Below are 18,692 nucleotides of genomic sequence, written 5' to 3' on the forward strand. Positions count from 1 at the left end.
TAAATCTTCTTATCTTCTTCTTTTTTTTCTTGTTCTCGCTCGCAGGCCTCCTCCCAGTCCATCTGGAACCATCACATCAAGTTACGGCCAAACCCAGAGTCGCTCTGTCCCCGTTTATGAGATGAAGTTTCCGGATTTGTGTGTTTACTAGCGCAGCTCATCTCAGGATTCAGGAACCTTCAGTAGCAGCCAGAGGTGCAGAGAGCTGGAGACTGTCACATGTTAAATGATATTTTAATGTTTTTAATACAGGGAAACTAAGAGGTCACCCCTTCTCCATCCTATGAACCTCATTGCTGTATGTGTTTCTCGCTGTGACCGTAGACAAACAAACATTTGAACTAAATTCCTGATACTCCTCTATACTTGTAAATATTTTAGCTTTTTTGATATTCTTCTCATCCACTATAAAGTCAGGGTGTATATTACAGCAAAATCTCGACAGGGAATTATTTTAGGACATGTTTGGGTCCCCAAAAGGTATAAGAAATAATAGATAGTATTTTGTGTAAACTTAATTGAGTTTTTTTTTTTTTTTTGCTTAGTGACATTTTGACTGCAATTAAGCACATTTATCTGCTGAACTTAATTCAAATTAAAAATTCATTATGCCTGCCCTTTAATTTTGTAGATTGCAATTTGAATTTCATTACTGTCATTCTTTAAAGTATTATAATATAAAATTGCCTTTGACAAAATAATAATAATAAGATCAGTAAATACTGAGACTGCAGCATTGAGAAGTATGGCGGTAAATAGTGCTTAATTGTCAAAATACTGTCATGATGCAAATTAAAAGGTCAGCAAGTAGGCTTTATTTTCATTAGAATCAAAATATATTTATATATAGATAGACATCTGCCACAGGGTTTTATATATATACACCTGCACACACAAACACATACATTTATATGCATATATAAATATACATATATAAAAAGATAGAATTATAAGATAAAAGTCAGAAATATCACAATTGTGTGTTTTTATAACAATTCTATGGGGGGAAATCATTATTTGTGAGATCTAAACTTGGAATTTCTAGAAAATAAAGCGTTTTAAAACACTTTTCCTTTTTATATACAGTGCTCAGCATAATTGAGTACAGCCCATTTTGAAAATTAATATTTTTATCCATTTCTCAGTGAATATGAGTAATATATATTGGTGCATTTAAACAAAACAGATTTCCCAAACAGATGTTTATAAAATAATATTTTAGTCACCAAATATATTTACAATATAATACAATTAAATTCAAGCAAAATATTGCTAAAAGAAATTACAAACTACAAAATTTCGATTGAATTTTTCCATTTTTTACCTCTCTTGATTTTTCCTCTTGTTTAAATTTGTTTTTAATATTTTTCTATAATGTAAATTTGGGTGTACTAGTTTCTGGACCGTTATTGTAAGTTATTTTGTTAGATAAGCTCACAATTTGGCTTCAGTACTGACTAATCTAATGTATACTTTATGCACAAATATAATATATTGTAGCTTCCTGTTAAAAATATTAATTTAAAAGATAGTTTTGTGAGGGGAGTACTTATATATGCTGAGCACTGTGTACTTATTTTAAATTAAGTATATATAAATACTTTACATTAACTTCTATAAGAACTCAAAAGGACAAAATATTTATAATCAATTGTGTGAAAGCCTATACTTTAACTAAATTAATTATTACTGTTTTGCCATTTTGAGTTGACTTTTCTCACTATTTATAACTCAAAGTTGCAGTTCTTTAAAAATCAGTCTGATTAAAAAGTCGCCATTACCTTTTAAACATTTGACTAGTTACCATGTTAGACTCATCCTAGTTTTTTATTATTATTAGTTTCATTTTTATATGGTTCGAGGTTTTTTTTCTCCCAAGAGTTTGAATGCAACCAGTCAGTATCAGTGAGTGTTTACATGGACACCAATATACAAATCAAAAAATTTCAATATGATTAAGACAGGACTCTGACCAAGAGTCTACCATGTAAACAGCAATTATTTTAGTACCATTATCCGACTAAAGTCGTAATCAAACTAATCATAAATCGAATTGGGAAATGTGAAGTATTTCTTTTTTAGTGGCATTATTGAAGTGCAATACAGACATGTAAACACCTTGTGAATTTCACAAACTAATTTCGAGAGGAGCATGTGATAGGATCGACTACAGTTGATCCCTATTACTTAATCGCTAACTAGCCAATCGAATTATCCCAAATTTAATATAAATATCCAGCATAAACTTCGTTTTGGAACCCCCCATCCATTCTTTCTCTCTCCTCCTCAATTCTAAGTTCAGGCGACATGGTGGCTCAGTGAATAGCACTGTAGCCCCACAGCAAGGGGGTCGTTGGTTGAAATGCTAGCTGAGCCAGTCAATACTCTTTGTGCAGAGTTTGCATGTTCACGTGGGTTTTCCAGGGCAATCCGCTTTCCTCTCGCAGTCAAAAAACATGCAACAAAAGTTAAAGTCACAAGCACATACTACGTACAAACTGCCGCAGTTAACAGTCTATTCTTGGGAAGTTATCGAGAGCCACCTGATCTCGTATCCCTCCTAATGCTTATTGACCAGGCGTGAGCCTTGGGCCCAAATATCTCCGAGCTCAGTATTTTCTCCCGGGACAGCATCCTAAACTTGCTAAAATACTCAAACATTATCTAAGTGTGAACTCTTGAAAAACTATTACCGTTGTGTAGGACTTTTCGCCACGTTTTGTGACAGGATATTAGGTACACACATGGCTGTTTGACACTATTCTCTGCACCTACCGAGTCAATGAACGACCACAGACACCTCCATCATGAAATGCGGAAGTATTTTTGTTCACCGTACGGCATGCGGTATCAAATCCCATGAAAACAAGACTCTTCCATCAGTTCATACTCTCATCCAATATCTTGTTTGTCACGCGGGGGCATGCATGAAATGTTCCTGAATGAAAGTGAAAGTGGTGGAACATGGTGGCGCAGTGTGTCCCACACTTCTTCGCCTCACAGCAAGAAGGCCGCTGGTTCGAGCCCCGGCTGGTTCAGTTGGAATTTCTATGTGGAGTTTGCATGTTCTCCCTGTGTTCACGTGGGATTTCTCCGGGTGCTCCGGTTTTCCCCACAAGTCCAAAAACATGTGGTACAGGTGAACTGGGTAAGGTAAATCCTCTTTAGTGTATGAGTGTGAATGAGTGTGTATGGATGTTTCCCAGTGATGGGTTGCAGCTGTAAGAGCATCCGCTGTGTTAAACATTCTGGATAAGTTGGCGGTTCATTCGGCTATGGCGATCCCAGATTAATAAAAGGACTAAGCCAATAAGAAAATGAATAAAAGTGGAAGTGCCAAACAGCAGTTAAAGTCAACAAATTAAGAATAAAAACCCTTATAATTACATGAAACTCCAGAGGAAACTTGAATAGCCTGGTGACGCAATGACGTTAATCGAATTATGCGCTATAACATGTGAAACGGGATCATGAAAGGAACAACTCATGTAAAGACCTTAATCATATTAATGCCTTATTCAGATTAAGATTCCTGATGTCCATGTAAACGTAGTCACTGAGGCATGTTTGTTGCACAAAACATTTCTCAAATGATGTTACTTGTTGGTGCTATCTTTCTGTTTCGGTTAAATGAGTAAAATGAACGTCTTCGTTGTTTTCATGAAACACTGGTATCTTTAGCACACAATAGTGATCTGCGGTCTGTGTAGATGGAGGTGATGTCTGTCCTCTGCTTGTTTTTACATGTTAAACACAGTTGTTACTACAGTAAGTGGTGTTAAAGTCCTCCGGTGCTGAAGGAATTATTTAATTCGCACTTTTTTATTTCTATTTATCGAACCGTTTGCTCAGCCTTTAACTTGCTTTGTTGTGCTGATTTTTAAGTCATCAGATATTTTATTTTTTAGCATTGTTTTTACAGTGTATATAAGATCAACGAGTATATGTATATACAGTAGCTGTTTATTGGAAATCAGTTTTATTCCTGGTCAGGTTTCATTGTCTGAATGAGAGTGTGGGTTTGTGTTTTGCCAAGCGGTCTGACGTCTTTCTTTTAAAAGAGTCCGCAGATTTGTTTTTCGTGATTGACTGCTAGCTCCAGGGCTCAAAAGCGAATGAAGGAATGATAGCATTGCCATCCATCAAACATTTGCTCATGCTTATTTATTCTTGTTTTGTAGCCCCAGCTATGAATCACATAAAGAACGGAACAAGTGAGATTATTTCAGTTCTGAGCTGTATCTCTATGTAAAAGATTAATTTATTAGGGTTTATTTTGCAATTAAGACCATAGATATACATTAGATATACATTAAGACTATACATCATGCAGCTTATTTTACAGCTACTTATTAAATAAGTGTAAATGGCAACTAAATGATTGAATTTTAGCTGATATTATTTGATTATTTCAGTTTTAGATTAGCTTAAAGCAACAAAACAAACCAATGCAGCAATTTTATTAATTCATTAATGTATTTCATATGATATGCGATGCAAGTTTTTTTTATGGAGAGGTTAGCTAATATATTTGTCTGTCATACGTCTTCCACTATTTTAAGTTCTTCCTTATCCATCTTTAGCAAGTTTTATGCCAACCATGCTATTCAAAAGAGAGTCAGATTTATGCAGTTAAGCTTTTTTAGAGATTTTTATACGTCAAAAATAAAAGTGTATTATAGCTTTTAGATTTAGTTTGTTTTTGTTTCGTTTTTTTTTATTTGTTTTAGTTGTTAGTTGTTTATTTACATATTTATTTATTTTCTGGGTAAAATGCTGATCATACATTTGACCGAAGCTTTTAAATTTGTTTGTTTTAGTTTTTTTTTTCCTAAGCAAAATGCTGATCATGCATTTTACAGAAGCATTTAAATTAGTTTTTTTGTTTGTTTGTTTGTTTATTTGTTTGTTTGGGGTTTTCTTAGTGGCTTTTTTTATTTACAGATTAATTTATTTTTAGATCATACATTTGACTGAAGCTGTTAAATTTGTTTTATTTTCTAGGCAAAATTTGAAGCTTTTACATTTTTATTTTATTTTTTTTTCATATTTAAGTGTCTTGTTTATTTACGTATTTATTTATTTTCTAGGCAAAATGTAGATCTTTCATTTGACCCAGGCTATTAAATTAGTTAATTTTTGTTTTGTTGTTCGGGTTTTTGTCATTTCTTAGTAGCGCAATAATTTGCTTTCATGCCAATCTTGCATTTTACAGGGAAAAAAACAGATTGAAGACTCATTCTGTCTAACTTTTACAGCTCAATACAAGAATATTTTGATGTCATATTAAAACACTATTTAAAGATGCCAGTGCAGCCCCAAATACTCATCAATTGTTCTTTAAAATCTGTATACTTTGCCACTGTATTAAACTATATAGAGTATACAGTTGAAGTCAGAATTATTAGCCCCCCTTTGATTTTTTTTCTTTATTAAATATTTCCCAAATTATGTTTAACAGAGCAATGAAATTTTCACAGTATGTCTGATAATATTTTTTTCTTCTGGAGAAAGTCCTAAAAACCATTTTAAGGTGAAAATTATTAGCCTATTTAAGCTTTATATTTTTCAATAGTCTACAGAACAAACCATCATTATACAATAACTTGCCTAATAACCCAAACCTGCCTAGTTAACCTAATTAACCTAGTTAAGCCTTTTAATGTCACTTTAAGCTGTATAGAAGTGTCTTAAAAATATATAGTCAAATATTATTTACTGTCATCATGAAAAAGATAAAATAAATCAGGTATTAAAAAACGAGTTATTAAAACTATGATGATTAGAAATGTGTTGAAACAATCTTCTCTCCATTAAATAGAAATTATGAAAAAAATAAACGGGGGCTAATAATTCACAGGGGCTGATAATTCTAAATTCAACTGTATGTATGTATGTATGTATGTGTGTGTGTGTGTGTGTGTGTGTGTGTGTGTGTGTGTGTGTGTGTGTGTGTGTGTGTGTGTGTGTGTGTGTGTGTGTGTGTGTGTGTGTGTGTGTGTGTGTGTGTATAATATATATATATATATATATATATATATATATATATATTGTATGTATATATATATATATATATTGTATGTATATATATATATATATATATTGTATTGTATGTATATATATTGTATGTATGTATGTGTGTGTGTGTATCTTGTTTTATTATTTGCATATAGTTAAACTTGCGATTATCATCTATTCCTTTATTTTAATAAGTACAGGTCAGATTTTTTTTTTTTTATATATATATATATATATATATATATATATATATATATATATATATATAAATACATCTGTTACTCTAAATGACAACAGAACACTATTTTGACATTTCCACAGAAGTTATTTAAATTTAAATTGTCACTTTTTAATTTCATTTCCATGTATATAAAATCACTTTCATAGATATAATTTGATGCAGAAACCAAACTTTTATGTCTCGTCTTTGACCCATATTCACTTTTATTTGAGAATAAATAAGACTATATTATTATTATTATTATTTGACAAAGAATTAAACCCTGTAGATTTAAAATTTTCTATTTTGCTCATGTTTTCTTCTAAATATCGAGGTGATGCATTTCATTGATTCATCTTTCAGACATTTAGATGCTGTGCATATAGTCCTGTTGTGTGTGCGCGAACAGTTTTTGTATGTGTATTTTTACAGTGCCATGAACTGCTGTGCTCTTCTAGAAGATTCTCTCAACATAATATTTATCTCATCCTTAGTTGGCGGCATGAAGTAGGTTTTAGTGTTAAATTTAGCTTTTGATAGCTGATAACGTGAGGCTGTGTTAAAACTGATGACACAAATTCATAAATAACCAAAAATACACACATATGGACATAGTCAATAGTCTTTACCCCTGAACACTGCTGTAATCAAAAAGTAGTTCCTTCAAATTAATCAGAGTTTATAGTTCTGTAAATGCATCTCACATTTCTTCAGCGTTGTAGTTTTAGTAATGGATGTCATGGTTGTGAGGATGTTCATTTCTGGTCAGAATTACTGAACGAGTCTTGAAACGCAGTGCTCTGTTACTGTATGTCATGTAGCATTAACAAATTTTTCTACGTATTATGTTTTGTCTGGATGAAAGATTTCCACATGGTTTGTATGTGGTTTAAAATGGCAAAAAAGTTGACAATAAATCATTTTTGATACAATTTGTTGTTGGTCTTTTGCACAGATGGTTCTCAAAGTCTAACAAACAACATTTATGCCATCCTACACTGATCCTGACATGCCTAAAATACATCAATCCAATCCTATTTTACTAACTAGTGGAAATATTAACAGAACACCGCCAAAAAGCATTTGTAAAGAAAAAGACAAAGCTTCCATGAGCTATGTTATTGTTGCCATGTTGCAGAGACACTAATAATAATAATAATTCCTTACATTTATGTAGCAGTTTTTCTAAACACTCAGAGTGCTTCACACATTTTTTGGGGGGGGAATCTTCTCATCCATCACCAGTGTGCAGCATCCACCTGGATGATGCGACAGCAGCTATTGCACCAAACCACACACCAGCTGATTGGTGGAGAGGAGAAAGAGTGATGAAGCCAATTATGATATGGGGTTGTTAGGAGGCCATGATGGACAGAGGCCAGTGGGCAAATTTGTTTTAAACCTACTATTTTATATGTTTAAAAGGACATCCTGGGACTTTTCACGACCACAGAGAGTCTCATCTGAATGACGGTGCTCACTGAGCAGTGTAGAGTCCCCATCAAAATACTGGGGCATTAGTACTCACACAAACCGCAGGTTGAGTGCTTTTGTCACTAACATCACTTTCAGAAGCAACCTAGCTTTCCCATGTGGTCTCCAATCCAGGTACTGAGCGGGCGAAGCCCTGCTTGGCTTCAGTGGGCGACCATGTGAGAGCTGCAGAGAGCTAGCTGCTGGCATTCCAAGTACTATACATTAAACAGTTTGGCACATTTACACTCAACCATGTAGTGTATGAGTCAAATAGTTCCTGTCATGCAGGATAGTCAAAGTATCGACCAATTGTAAAACTTGAAATATTTAAAACGTCCCATTTTCTGCTTACATTTAAGCACTGTTTTTTTAAACACTGCTGATTAGACATTGTGTTCGCATGATTGGCCATGTAGGTCATTTGGGTTACCACTCTTCATCGCAGTTCACCAAGTGCAAACACAGATACATGCACACTGGAGCGTTTTGCACTCTTATTTTAAGACATACGTTCGCCGGCCACTTTATTAGGTACACCTATCCAACTGCTGGCTAATGCAAATTTCTTATCAGCCAATCACATGGCAGCAACTCAATGCATTTAGGCATTTAGACATGGTCAAGACGATCTGCTGCAGTTTAAACCGAGCATCAGAATGGGAAAGAAAGGTGATTTAAGTGACTTTGAACGTGACATGATTGTTGATGCCAGACAGGCTGGTCTGAGTTTTTCAGAAACCGCTGATCTACTGGGATTTTCACGCACAGCCATGGACAAAAGAAGATTTGAAAAATGTTGATGAAAAAAACCCTAAACATTTTCAGGATTAATCAGTTTCAGACAAACTGGCAAGTGGTTAAAGTCAAGTTGTTGAATCTGCATCCATCTGAGGCTTTCCTCTTGAAAGCTGGAAGGAAAAATGCAGACAATGAATTGTTCTGTGTTTTGATACCATAGCTGTCTGTCTAACGAAGCATGTATTAAAATGTCAAATCTGCATCCAAACACACAAATCCACAGCTGAAGACATTGCAAATCCATTTTAATGCATTTCATATACAGTATATTACAGTAAAACTAACTCGGATAGACAAATAGCCAGTATATCTGAAAATCCTCTTATTTTAAATCCCAGAGGTGATCAATACAGCAGTACTGTGAATCTCAAGCAACCGTATATATCAGTTAATGAGTGTTCATAGCCAGTGTTTGTTTTCTTTAATTGTATTGTATTGTATTTATAGGACATTCAGGTTTCATGACCTGTCAATTTGATTCCAACAAAGTTTTTTTTTTAAATTAAGAATTTAGTTAATTAAAAATTTGGTCTTACTTTATATTAAGTGGCCTTAACTACTATGTACTTACATCAAAAAATAAATAAAATGTACTTAACGTGTTCATAATGTATTGCAGAACACTTCTTGTGCTCCTGAGGTGGGATACGGGTAGGGTTAGGGACAGGTTTGGTGGTTTGGGTATTTTTAAGGGTGAATTAAAGTGTAACGCATTACTAATTTCAATGTAAGTATATTAGTTAAGGTCACTTAATATAAAGTGGGACTAAAAATGTCATTACGTCAATTCTCTCCTCCTTTAGCTTAATCTGTGAACTGCTGTCCATTGCCGATGGCGTTTCGTATGAGTGTGATCAGGGGTTTGTGGGATTCGTCTAAATACGGCCTCATGAGTCCTCCGTATCGTTTGTCTGGTGGTGCATTCCAGCGGAAGTGGGTCATGCGATACTTCCCGTTGTTTTTGACGTTGTTCCTGTGTTGAACCTCCAGGGTGCCGCTCTGTCCTCGTTCCACACGGACGCTCTCCTCCGACTCCTCCGGCTCTTCTTCCAGAGCCCCGTTGCTCAACACTTTTACCGGTCTGCGTTTGCGGCCCATGGGTTTGCCCCATCTGAAGTGCTCCATGGAGTATGACCGCCTCTCGTCCCCGTGAGGAGCTTCTGCCGTGGGGTTTTGGAGCTCGATGGAGTCGGGAGACAGAGCTGATAAAAGCAAACCCAAGCTCAGACTCTGCTCCTCTACCTGTTCTTCACTGCTCTGATGTTCAGATGAAGAAACTCTGATGTTTCTGGAAGATTCTTGGTCCGATCTGCACTTTCTGAGACACTGCTGTGGAGTCAGGATAGAGAGCAAGAGTTAAAGGGGTCCTATTATGCCCCTTTTTACAAGTTTTAAAATAAGTCTTTGATGTCCCTAGAGTGTGTATGTGACATTTCAGCTCAAAATAACACAGAAATAATGTTTATAATTCTTTGAAAATGCCCCATTTGGATTTGGAGTCAAATTGAGCCCTTATAATGACTGTCGCTTTAAATTCAAATGAGATTGGGCTCTCTTTTCACAAGGAGGTGGAGGTATAAACGCCTGTATATCAGCATAGTGGCCAATTAAAAACTAATGATGGACGCTTCTTGGTTCTTACTCGGGGCTGTCTATGCTAATTAGGGAGAGATTGTCACTTGTGGGCGGGGCTTTCGTCCTCGCATAACATCTGCAAAAAGAGAATGTCAATCAAAGTGACTGTTTTTATCGAGTGTGATTCTAAAAAATGTAATTAATAAATTTTTCTACCATTATAATCTGGTTATATTCTTCCATTATTTCCACACAACTGTGTTTAAATCCCTTATAAAATAGATTTTTGCATGAAATGTCCCCTTAAAAGTCACCATTTAATGGAATTTAGATTGTCCTTTTGTCCAATATTGTGACATACATCCAATTGAAACAGTCATCCAATTGAAACAGTAGCTCAGCGTGTATGTTAGCGGACTTGGGACGCAAAGCTGAGTTGACGGGGACGATAGGGTTCGAGTCTGGCAAAGAATGTTTCCAGAAATCAGGTAAAACAAAAGCAAATAAATAAACAACAGGCTAAAGTGTGGTGATATCACACAGCCGAAGCAGATTTTCTTGATCTAGATTGCTTTTGAAAACACTATCGGTTGGGTTTATGGATAGGGGTGGGTGGGTCAGTTGACAGCAAGCCGGCCTAGTCGACTGAAGTATATATTGCGCCCTCTGGTGAATTTATGCAAGAAGAGGATGCACGAGAGACATTTGAGATTATCAAAAAGCATAGACAGCGGCCTCTGGTGGATTTGCAAAAACAAAAACTGCAAGGAGACGTACCTCCGATTAAGCATTTCACTGTCCTCAGAAATGTAGACATGGGTACGTATCCGCAATGAGCCTGGGTTTTGTTTTGAGATGCTTAAAGTCCGGAAAATGATTTAAAAAACCTTGTCAAATGTAAAAGAAGATCCAAAAACACCCAGGTTGTAAAACAGGTAAAGGGGAATTTTGTGATTTATTTGTATTTTTTTAACTACGGGCAGTACAACGTATTGTCATTAAAGTAAGCAGCTCAACAAGACATTGGCAAACAGTAATTTAACAGTTTTTTTGGGTGCTTAAAAGTGTTCTTGGAGCTTCGTGTGATTACAGTTGAACCACTGAAGTGACATGACTGTTTTAGCAATGTTTCTAATTCCTTTTCTGGACTTGTCAGGACCCTCGCTGTCTATGGAGGATGAAGGAGCACTCTGATTTCATCCTAAATATCTTGTTTTCAGAAGATGAACAAACATCTCCGGGGTTTGGAATAACATGAGGGTGAGTTTTTATCATCAATGGTTTCATGAAAAATTTTTCCATTGATAAAAAGGTCTCTTTATATCTTGTGAAATATCCAAAGTGCTTTTTTATTGGAGATACGTTTTTTTTTTCAATACATTTTTAAACATAAAAGTTTTAATATTTTTTTTCTAATTTCTTTAGATAGCTAGAGCAATGATCCTGAAATAAAACATGTTTTAAAATATGAAATATTTGACTATTTTTAACAAATGCAGCTACTGTTGAGCATAAGCCACAAGTTCCAAAGCTGTTGACTCTGTAGATCATAAACTAATGTTACAGAGACTTAGGCTTTTAGGTTTTAGTCATTCTGCTCTAATGAAAATAGTTTTTCAGAACACACTCAATGTGTGACTGCTGAAAATTATAATTAATTCTTTCTTCACGTCAACACTGGGTTCCTCAGGGATCTGTTTTATCTCTGTTGTTATTTTCTATCTACATTAACGATTTAGGTCATCGAATAGACTCCGCTAAAATACACCTGTATGCAGATGATACTGTAATATATACAGCTACACACTTCTTAAACCAAGCTGTACAGTATTTTCAGAATGCTTTTCTGGTACTACAGTGTATGTTGCAGGATTTAAAATTGGTTTTAGATTCAAAAAAGACAATTACATCTTTAAATGGTGTACCAATAGAAACAGTTAGCTCTTATTAATATCTAGGTATTTGGATTGACGTGAGATAAGCCTGTGATATACAGTACACAAAAATAAGTTATTGAAAAAGCTTTGGGCAAAATTAGGTTTCCTTATGAGGCCCGTAAGAAATTAGTAGGCAGTACATTCTTGTCTATAATTGATTAAGGTGGTCATCTATATATGAAGAGTTCAGATGCAAAACCCTCTTTATCCATCAGGCCTCTTTTCTTGTAAATCAGCATTTTCTATCAGGCTCCTATAATAAGGTTTAGAGGTTTAATTTTATATGAAATTATAAGTATATTATCTAGTAAATAAAATAACTTCTTTTCAAAAATGTCACTTTAGACAATTCTCTTGTTTTTTACAAGGTAGATTTTCTTTTACGTCAAAACCAGCTAAATCCACGTCTGCTTTTTTGCAAAAACCTCTAAATCCACCCGTTGAGACAAGACTAGTTGGTTAAAAATCACTAAAGATGCAAATAGAAATTATTTTACCAAATATAAAACACAGTACACAAACCCCCTAAAATTTTAAATACAGAAATCTGTCAAGTGGCGGTTCATTCCACTGTGATAAACCAGAGAAAAAGACGAAGGAAAATGAATGAATAAAATCTGTCAAATAATTCCTTTAATGAATAACATTAAAACTGACATTAAATACATCTTAACACTCTGTTGTCATTTCTGATATTTTGGCATGTAGATTTAACGTAAGTACATCAATGTAAACATGGCAAACATTGTAAGCTAAGCTTGGTAGATTCAAACCTGGGTTCTGTGTTTTATATATTTATACTTATATAGGGTCTTATTCTGTAAACAATGTATGTTCTTAACTGTTTGTTCTTAATTGTTTTGTTTTATTTATTTTTACTGTCTGTTTAGACAATGTTGTAGCACCTTTTTTGCCCAAGACAAATTTCCTCTCGGGGACAAATAGAGTTTAACCTAACCTAAATAATGTAGTGTAAAAACATTGTGAATATCTGTGCATTGTCCATTAATATAAAAGCTTATCAGACGTATAAGCATAATGAAGTATTATACATAATGTGTAGTTTTATGCATTATATTTATCTTTTAAAATAGCTTAAATTAGCAAATAAAACACAAGGTAGGCCTACTGGGCAAAAAGGGGATGCCTCTTGGACAATTTTAGAAGCTGTCATGCAGTAATTTACCGCCGCACCTTGTATCTGTAAGTACGAATAATGTTTTTTAAAGCATTTATTATTCATAGTTCAACATTAACTAATCCATCAATAAAATCCACCTATATTAGTGGATATTGTTACCTATATTATGTATATCATTCTGTGTTGAAATTTGGTTATTCATTCCCTTAAATGCATCTTACCAGTTTGTGCTCATTGGATTCAAGGTCCATGCAGTCTATCAAACCCGAGCATCTGCCACCGTCTACATGTGGGCTGTGAAAACACAAGACCGCTGCAGCCAAAAGCCAAGACGGACAGAACATCTGGGGAAAAAAAACAAGTCAGACAAGAAAAGACCTCATCACTTGCTCCATGCTTCAGGTATCATTGGCATGACTCACAATGGGAACACAAGCCAAAGAGCTCATACTGAGATCACATATATAACGTCAAGGACGAGTTTCATTATCAGGGCGTCTGACTTGAATGGCCTTTGATTTGATTGTGCTGAATGAGTCGCATGTTCTCGTCATCATGTCTGGCACAATGACGACGTGTGGGCAGGAGAAACTGAGCTTTAGGTTGAACCTGACTGTAGGAGACACTGCAGGTGATCAGGGTAAGAAATATATTTATTTTAATACATGCTCAGTTAAATGATTACTGTAAGAACTGCAAGTGTTGCGCAAAGTTTGTGTGAACCGGAAGTCACTGAGATATTTATTGTCAGTATGTTGATGTACTTAAAAAACTGAAACCGAAAATTGAGTCGGGGGCAGGGCTTTTTTGTGCATCATTTTCTCGTAGCAAACTAATGGTGAGAGCTTGGGCGTTGCTAGGCCTATTTTAGGGGGGCTTCTAATCAGCCCCACTAAAACTTTTGTGATTAGCTCAAAAACTGTACACTTAATTATCGCCTCAGTCCCCTTTAAATTTGATATAAAAACGGCTGCAGAATTCGGCTCCTCCACATGTTTGTTTTTTATTTGATCAGCCGTGGACAGCAAGAGTACAACGAGGTGTGTTTATCAATAAATTGCTATAATAACTGTTTATTTGCAGTTCTTTGATATAGATAACCTTGTATCACTTGTATCTCAATGTCACGGAGGAGCAGTCGGGTTTTCTCTGCGTTCACCTCATCAGCACAGCTGTTTCCTCCAGCAAAAAAATTTAACTCTTAACGAACATTTAGAAATTTTTATTTCAAAATGAACTACTAATGTAAAATACTTTACAGTCCGTGTGGCATTAACTATACTATACAGCAGGGGTCACCAGTCTCGGTTCTGGAGGTCCGGTGCCCTGCACGGTTTAGCTCCAACTTGCCTCAACACACCCGCCTGGGTTGTTCAGGTATACCCACTAAGATCTTGATTAGCTTGTTCAGGTGTGTTTGATTAGGGATGGAGCTAAAATCTGCAGGACACTGGACCTCCAGGAACAAGTTTGGTGATCCCTGCCATCAGGGGCGCCGGTGGCAACCACGAGCCCTCGGTAGGGGTTAGTTTACGATGATCGCGGATGAAAGTGAATAGTGGGAGGGTGGGGATGTTGGTCGGTTGCGCCAGGCCCTTGATAATGTCTCTGGGACCCCTAAATGTATGGGCCCTTAGAATCGTCCTAACTCTACCCTGTGCAGCCGATAATTCTGCAGCAACTGTGTGATGCTATCATGTCGATATGGACCAATATCTATGAGGAATATTTCCAGTATCCTAGTCTTTTATCCAAGACTAAAAAGTGCATGTGTACTGCACAGGTTGAGCCCTATGTGTACACGTGCCTGGCAGTTCTGAATGCAAAAGAGGGTCCAACCCGGTATTAGTAAAGTGTACCTAATAAAGTGCCGGTAAGTGTATATATGCATGAATGTGTTTTTTTTTTGTTTTTTTTTAGCTAACACTTAACAATATGGTTGTGCTAGTTAATGCATTTGCTAACACTATACTTTCGTATAGTGAAATTGAACCCCCCCGACCATACACAAACATCACAATTTTCAGGGGATGATGGGTCACAGGAGATAGCATTTAGAAGTAAGATACATCTGGAGAGTTAGGCTAAAAAAACCTCTAACCTTGCTCTTAAATAGAGCAAAGTGAGAACGGGGAGAAAGAAAAAAAAACAGCCCACTAGCATAAGCACACCGGCAAGACACAACATTGACACAGGGGATGGGAACAGGGGATACAATCCGATGAGTGAGGGCAGCCAACTATTCCTGCAGCCATGGAGGCGCCGGTCGCATTCCCGCACACTCCCCTCGTGGGTAAAAACACACGAAGGCGTTTGAATGGGATAAATGCTCTACAAGTATTGTTTATAATTAGTTCATGTTTGTAAATACTATCATTTACTAATGAAGCTTCTTGTACAGTGTGACTGTTTTTAGTTGGTTTTTAAATGAACTTATTAACTTTTATCTACTGTATTGATTTTACCTGGTGTTCAAATGATTAACTCTTTTTTTTTCTGATGACATCCTAACACACACACACACACACACACACATATATACACACAGGTCTGTGAAGAAAGAAGTGCTCCATTAATATCACAGTGTGACGACAGCAGCAGTTTTGTATGAGGGATGAAAGACGTGCACTGAAATGAACGCTCTTCACTAAACAGCTTCTCTAGTCCTGCAGGTTTAGACGCTCATTACTGAGATTGACCATGAAAATACAGAAGTATCGTTTATCAGACTGAATGATGAGTCAGATCTGATCAAAATTCAGTTTAAAGCCTCTGAAGATCCTGGTATGTGTTACGCAGTTGACAGGGGAGGGTAGGCTCTATGAATATTCCTTATAAATTAGAGTGGATGCAGTTATTGAAAGTGGGGTTTTGTGTTGGTGATGTTGTTTGATGAGTCACTCTGGTTTTGCATCGCGTCCACTTTAGCATCTTCTTTTGATTTCTCCCCACCCCCCTTCAGAAATTACAATTACAATACTTCAGCATGTTTCTTTCTGCTAATATTTTTTCTTCTGGAAAAGGTCTTAATTGTTTTATTCATTCATTCATTCATTTTCTTGTCGGCTTAGTCCCTTTATTAATCCGGGGTTACCACAGCAGAATGAACCGCCAACTTATCCAGCAAGTTTTTACGCAGCGGATGCCCTTCCAGCCGCAACCCATCTCTGGGAAACATCCACACACACATTCACACACACACTCATACACTATGGACAATTTAGCCTACCCAATTCACCTGTACTGCGTGTCTTTGGACAGTGGTGAAAACCGGAGCACCCGGAGGAAACCCACGCAGGCAGGGAGAACATGCAAACTCCACACAGAAACGCCAACTGAGCCGAGGTTCGAACCAGTGACCTTCTTGCTGTGAGGCGACAGCACTACCTACTGCGCCACTGCCTCGCCCCTTGTTTTATTTCAGCTAAAAGAAGAGCATTTTTTTAATTCCCTAAAACCATTAAAAGGTCTAAATTATTATCCCACTCAGGCAATATTTTCTTTAGATAGTCTACACAACAAACCATCATTATACAATGATTTGCCTAATTACCCTAACCTGCCTAATTAACCTAGTTAAGCCTTTAAATGTCACTTTAAGCTGAATATACTAGTATTATTTTAAAAAAAATATCTAGTCATATATTATGTGCTGTCATCATTACAAAGATAAAATAAATCAGTTATTAGAAATAAGTTAATTAAATAATAATTTAGTTTATTAAAATCATTATGTTTAGAAATATGAACAGGGAGGCTAATAATTCTGACTTCAACTATTCATAATTAATTTATGAAAAGTTTAATGTTTCTGTGTATATATCATATGTTAATGTTCAGAAATTGTTATAATTATTATATTCATTATCTATATTTTTAAATTTGTATAAAAATACATTAAATATTTTCGAATTTAATAATACATATATTTTTGAATTTCCCATAAATAAATCTATAAAACTTTTTAGGAGCATGCATTAACGTACTTATAAATATGTAAAAAAATAAAACAAAAATAAAAAATATATTTGTTACATGTAATAAATAAATTAAAAAAATATATATATATATAGATACTGTTTAAACAACAGTTTTGTCTGGTTCTTGAATCTGATTGGCTGATAGCCATGTGATATTCTGCAAATAACAGCACTCTTACCGTCTCTTCACCCTTGTGTATTACTTCGCCCACACACAATGACAAGCAGAGGATACTGTACAGTAGGACAAATATTGCAGCTGTTGGGCTACATAAGGTATTTTTGAGGCGTTCTTAATCGAGAATGTAGTTGTTCAGATTGCAACTATGCAGTCTATTATAAGGATAGTGGCTATTTTTAAATATTTATAATTTCTGAGCATCGGATTCAGTGCATCGGCCGCCATCATAATGTCTGAGCAGACCAAAGAAAGTGACGGTTGACATTCCGCCACAAGATGGCGACAGAGACCGCATAATAAGTGGTAGAAAGTAGTTCCTCTTACGAAAGGATTTTGACTATCTCCGTGTTTGATGTACTATTTTATACACACAATTATGCTGTCGTACTGTTGTAAAAACGCAATATGGTACAAGTAGCAGTGCAATGTGGCTGTATCACTGGTGCCAACGCACGCCTCCCACCAGTGCCGAAAAACAGCCACATCGCACTGCTACTCATGTCATATTGCTCATATATATATATATATATATATATATATATATATATATATATATATATAAGAATTAATACTAAATAAAAAGTCCTATTATATATAAATTACACCAACACACACTCTCAGTTATAAACAGTTCATTGTTTATACTAGTAATGTTAAAGTTAATAAAATATTATTATATTTATTATCTATATTAAAACGTGTACAAAAGTATACTTTATTTGGAAAAGACATACCTAATAATAATAATAATAATAATAATAATAATAATAATAATAATAATAATACAAATGTAAATGATTAATTATAGTTATATTAATAAGAATTATTACAGAAAATATCCAAACTTTTGAATGTACATACATGGTTGTATAAAATTACAGTTTAATAAAATAAAATAATAAACCAATATTGGTATTACTTAATTTAAGGAAAAGAAAGTTTACATACAATACAACAGTAAACCTTACAGTTTTTTTCTAATGAATAAATAAGATGCATTTATTATTCATTATCTGTCATGATCTAAAGCTTTGTTACTAGAGGTTTTAAATCTTTTCTTAAGATGCCATTTTAATTAAATTTAATGAGGATGTTTAGAAAACTCCACTATTTAATTCACTTTAAGTCACATAGCTTTAAAAAAAAGAGCTCATTTTAAAAGCCGTAAAAAAAGAATAAATAAATATAATTCATATACTTTACAAGCAAATGCGGCAGTGTTCAGGGAATCAGCTGTTAATATGACTTAATATGAATAGAATGACTCTTACCTTTGTTGAATGAGTGTGAGTTGTTCTGCGCTGTGTGTGTGTGTGTCTGTGCTTCTCCGCTGTTTTCTGAATGAGCTCTGCTTCTTATATACTCA

The 18,692-nt window shown here is 35.1% G+C and overlaps 3 protein-coding genes and 1 long non-coding RNA gene across 11 annotated transcripts in view; 3 read left to right on the forward strand and 1 right to left on the reverse strand.

The window, feature by feature from the left end:
- LOC147839443 (uncharacterized) overlaps positions 1–18,692 on the forward strand; it is an 837,962-nt gene that overhangs the window by 575,262 nt on the left and 244,008 nt on the right. The gene's annotated exons all lie outside the window — the stretch shown is intronic.
- efr3bb (EFR3 homolog Bb (S. cerevisiae)) overlaps positions 1–18,692 on the forward strand; it is a 1,037,141-nt gene that overhangs the window by 61,557 nt on the left and 956,892 nt on the right. For 2 of the 4 annotated variants that reach the window (XM_087297282.1, XM_087297283.1), the window contains exon 23: positions 46–2,139. The exons of 1 other annotated variant lie outside the window; for it this stretch is intronic. In XM_087297282.1, the coding sequence (XP_087153408.1) occupies positions 46–151 (106 nt within the window). In that variant the 3' untranslated portion in view covers positions 152–2,139. 4 annotated transcript variants of the gene reach the window in all.
- On the reverse strand, positions 8,209–18,658 carry pomcb (proopiomelanocortin b). Of its 3 annotated transcripts, XM_087296214.1 has the most exons (4): positions 18,598–18,658; positions 13,387–13,509; positions 9,280–9,841; positions 8,741–9,063 (listed from the first exon to the last, which is right to left on the reverse strand). In XM_087296214.1, exons 2-3 carry the CDS (start codon positions 13,507–13,509, stop codon positions 9,317–9,319), a joined length of 648 nt encoding a protein of 215 aa, XP_087152340.1. In that variant the 5' UTR covers positions 18,598–18,658; the 3' UTR covers positions 8,741–9,063; positions 9,280–9,316.
- Positions 17,340–18,692, forward strand: part of si:ch211-203k16.3 — a 37,865-nt gene continuing 36,512 nt past the window's right edge. For all 3 annotated transcript variants that reach the window (XM_087298894.1, XM_087298896.1, XM_087298895.1), the window contains exon 1: positions 17,340–17,629. The gene's annotated coding sequence lies outside the window, so the exon portion shown is untranslated. The remainder of the gene's footprint in view (positions 17,630–18,692) is intronic.

Source organism: Danio rerio, chromosome 20, assembly GCF_052040795.2.
Source record: "Danio rerio strain M-AB ecotype USA chromosome 20, GRCz13ab, whole genome shotgun sequence".
NCBI classification, from domain to species: Eukaryota; Metazoa; Chordata; class Actinopteri; order Cypriniformes; family Danionidae; genus Danio; species Danio rerio.

What these genes read in the sequence shown, in the direction of transcription:
- pomcb (XM_087296213.1), bottom strand. Translation starts at nt 13,509, where the DNA reads ATGTTCTGTCCGTCTTGGCTTTTGGCTGCAGCGGTCTTGTGTTTTCAC. An exon ending in AATCCAATGAGCACAAACTG is followed by an intron (nt 9,842 to 13,386) that starts GTAAGATGCATT and finishes CTGACTCCACAG; the next exon opens with CAGTGTCTCAGAAAGTGCAG.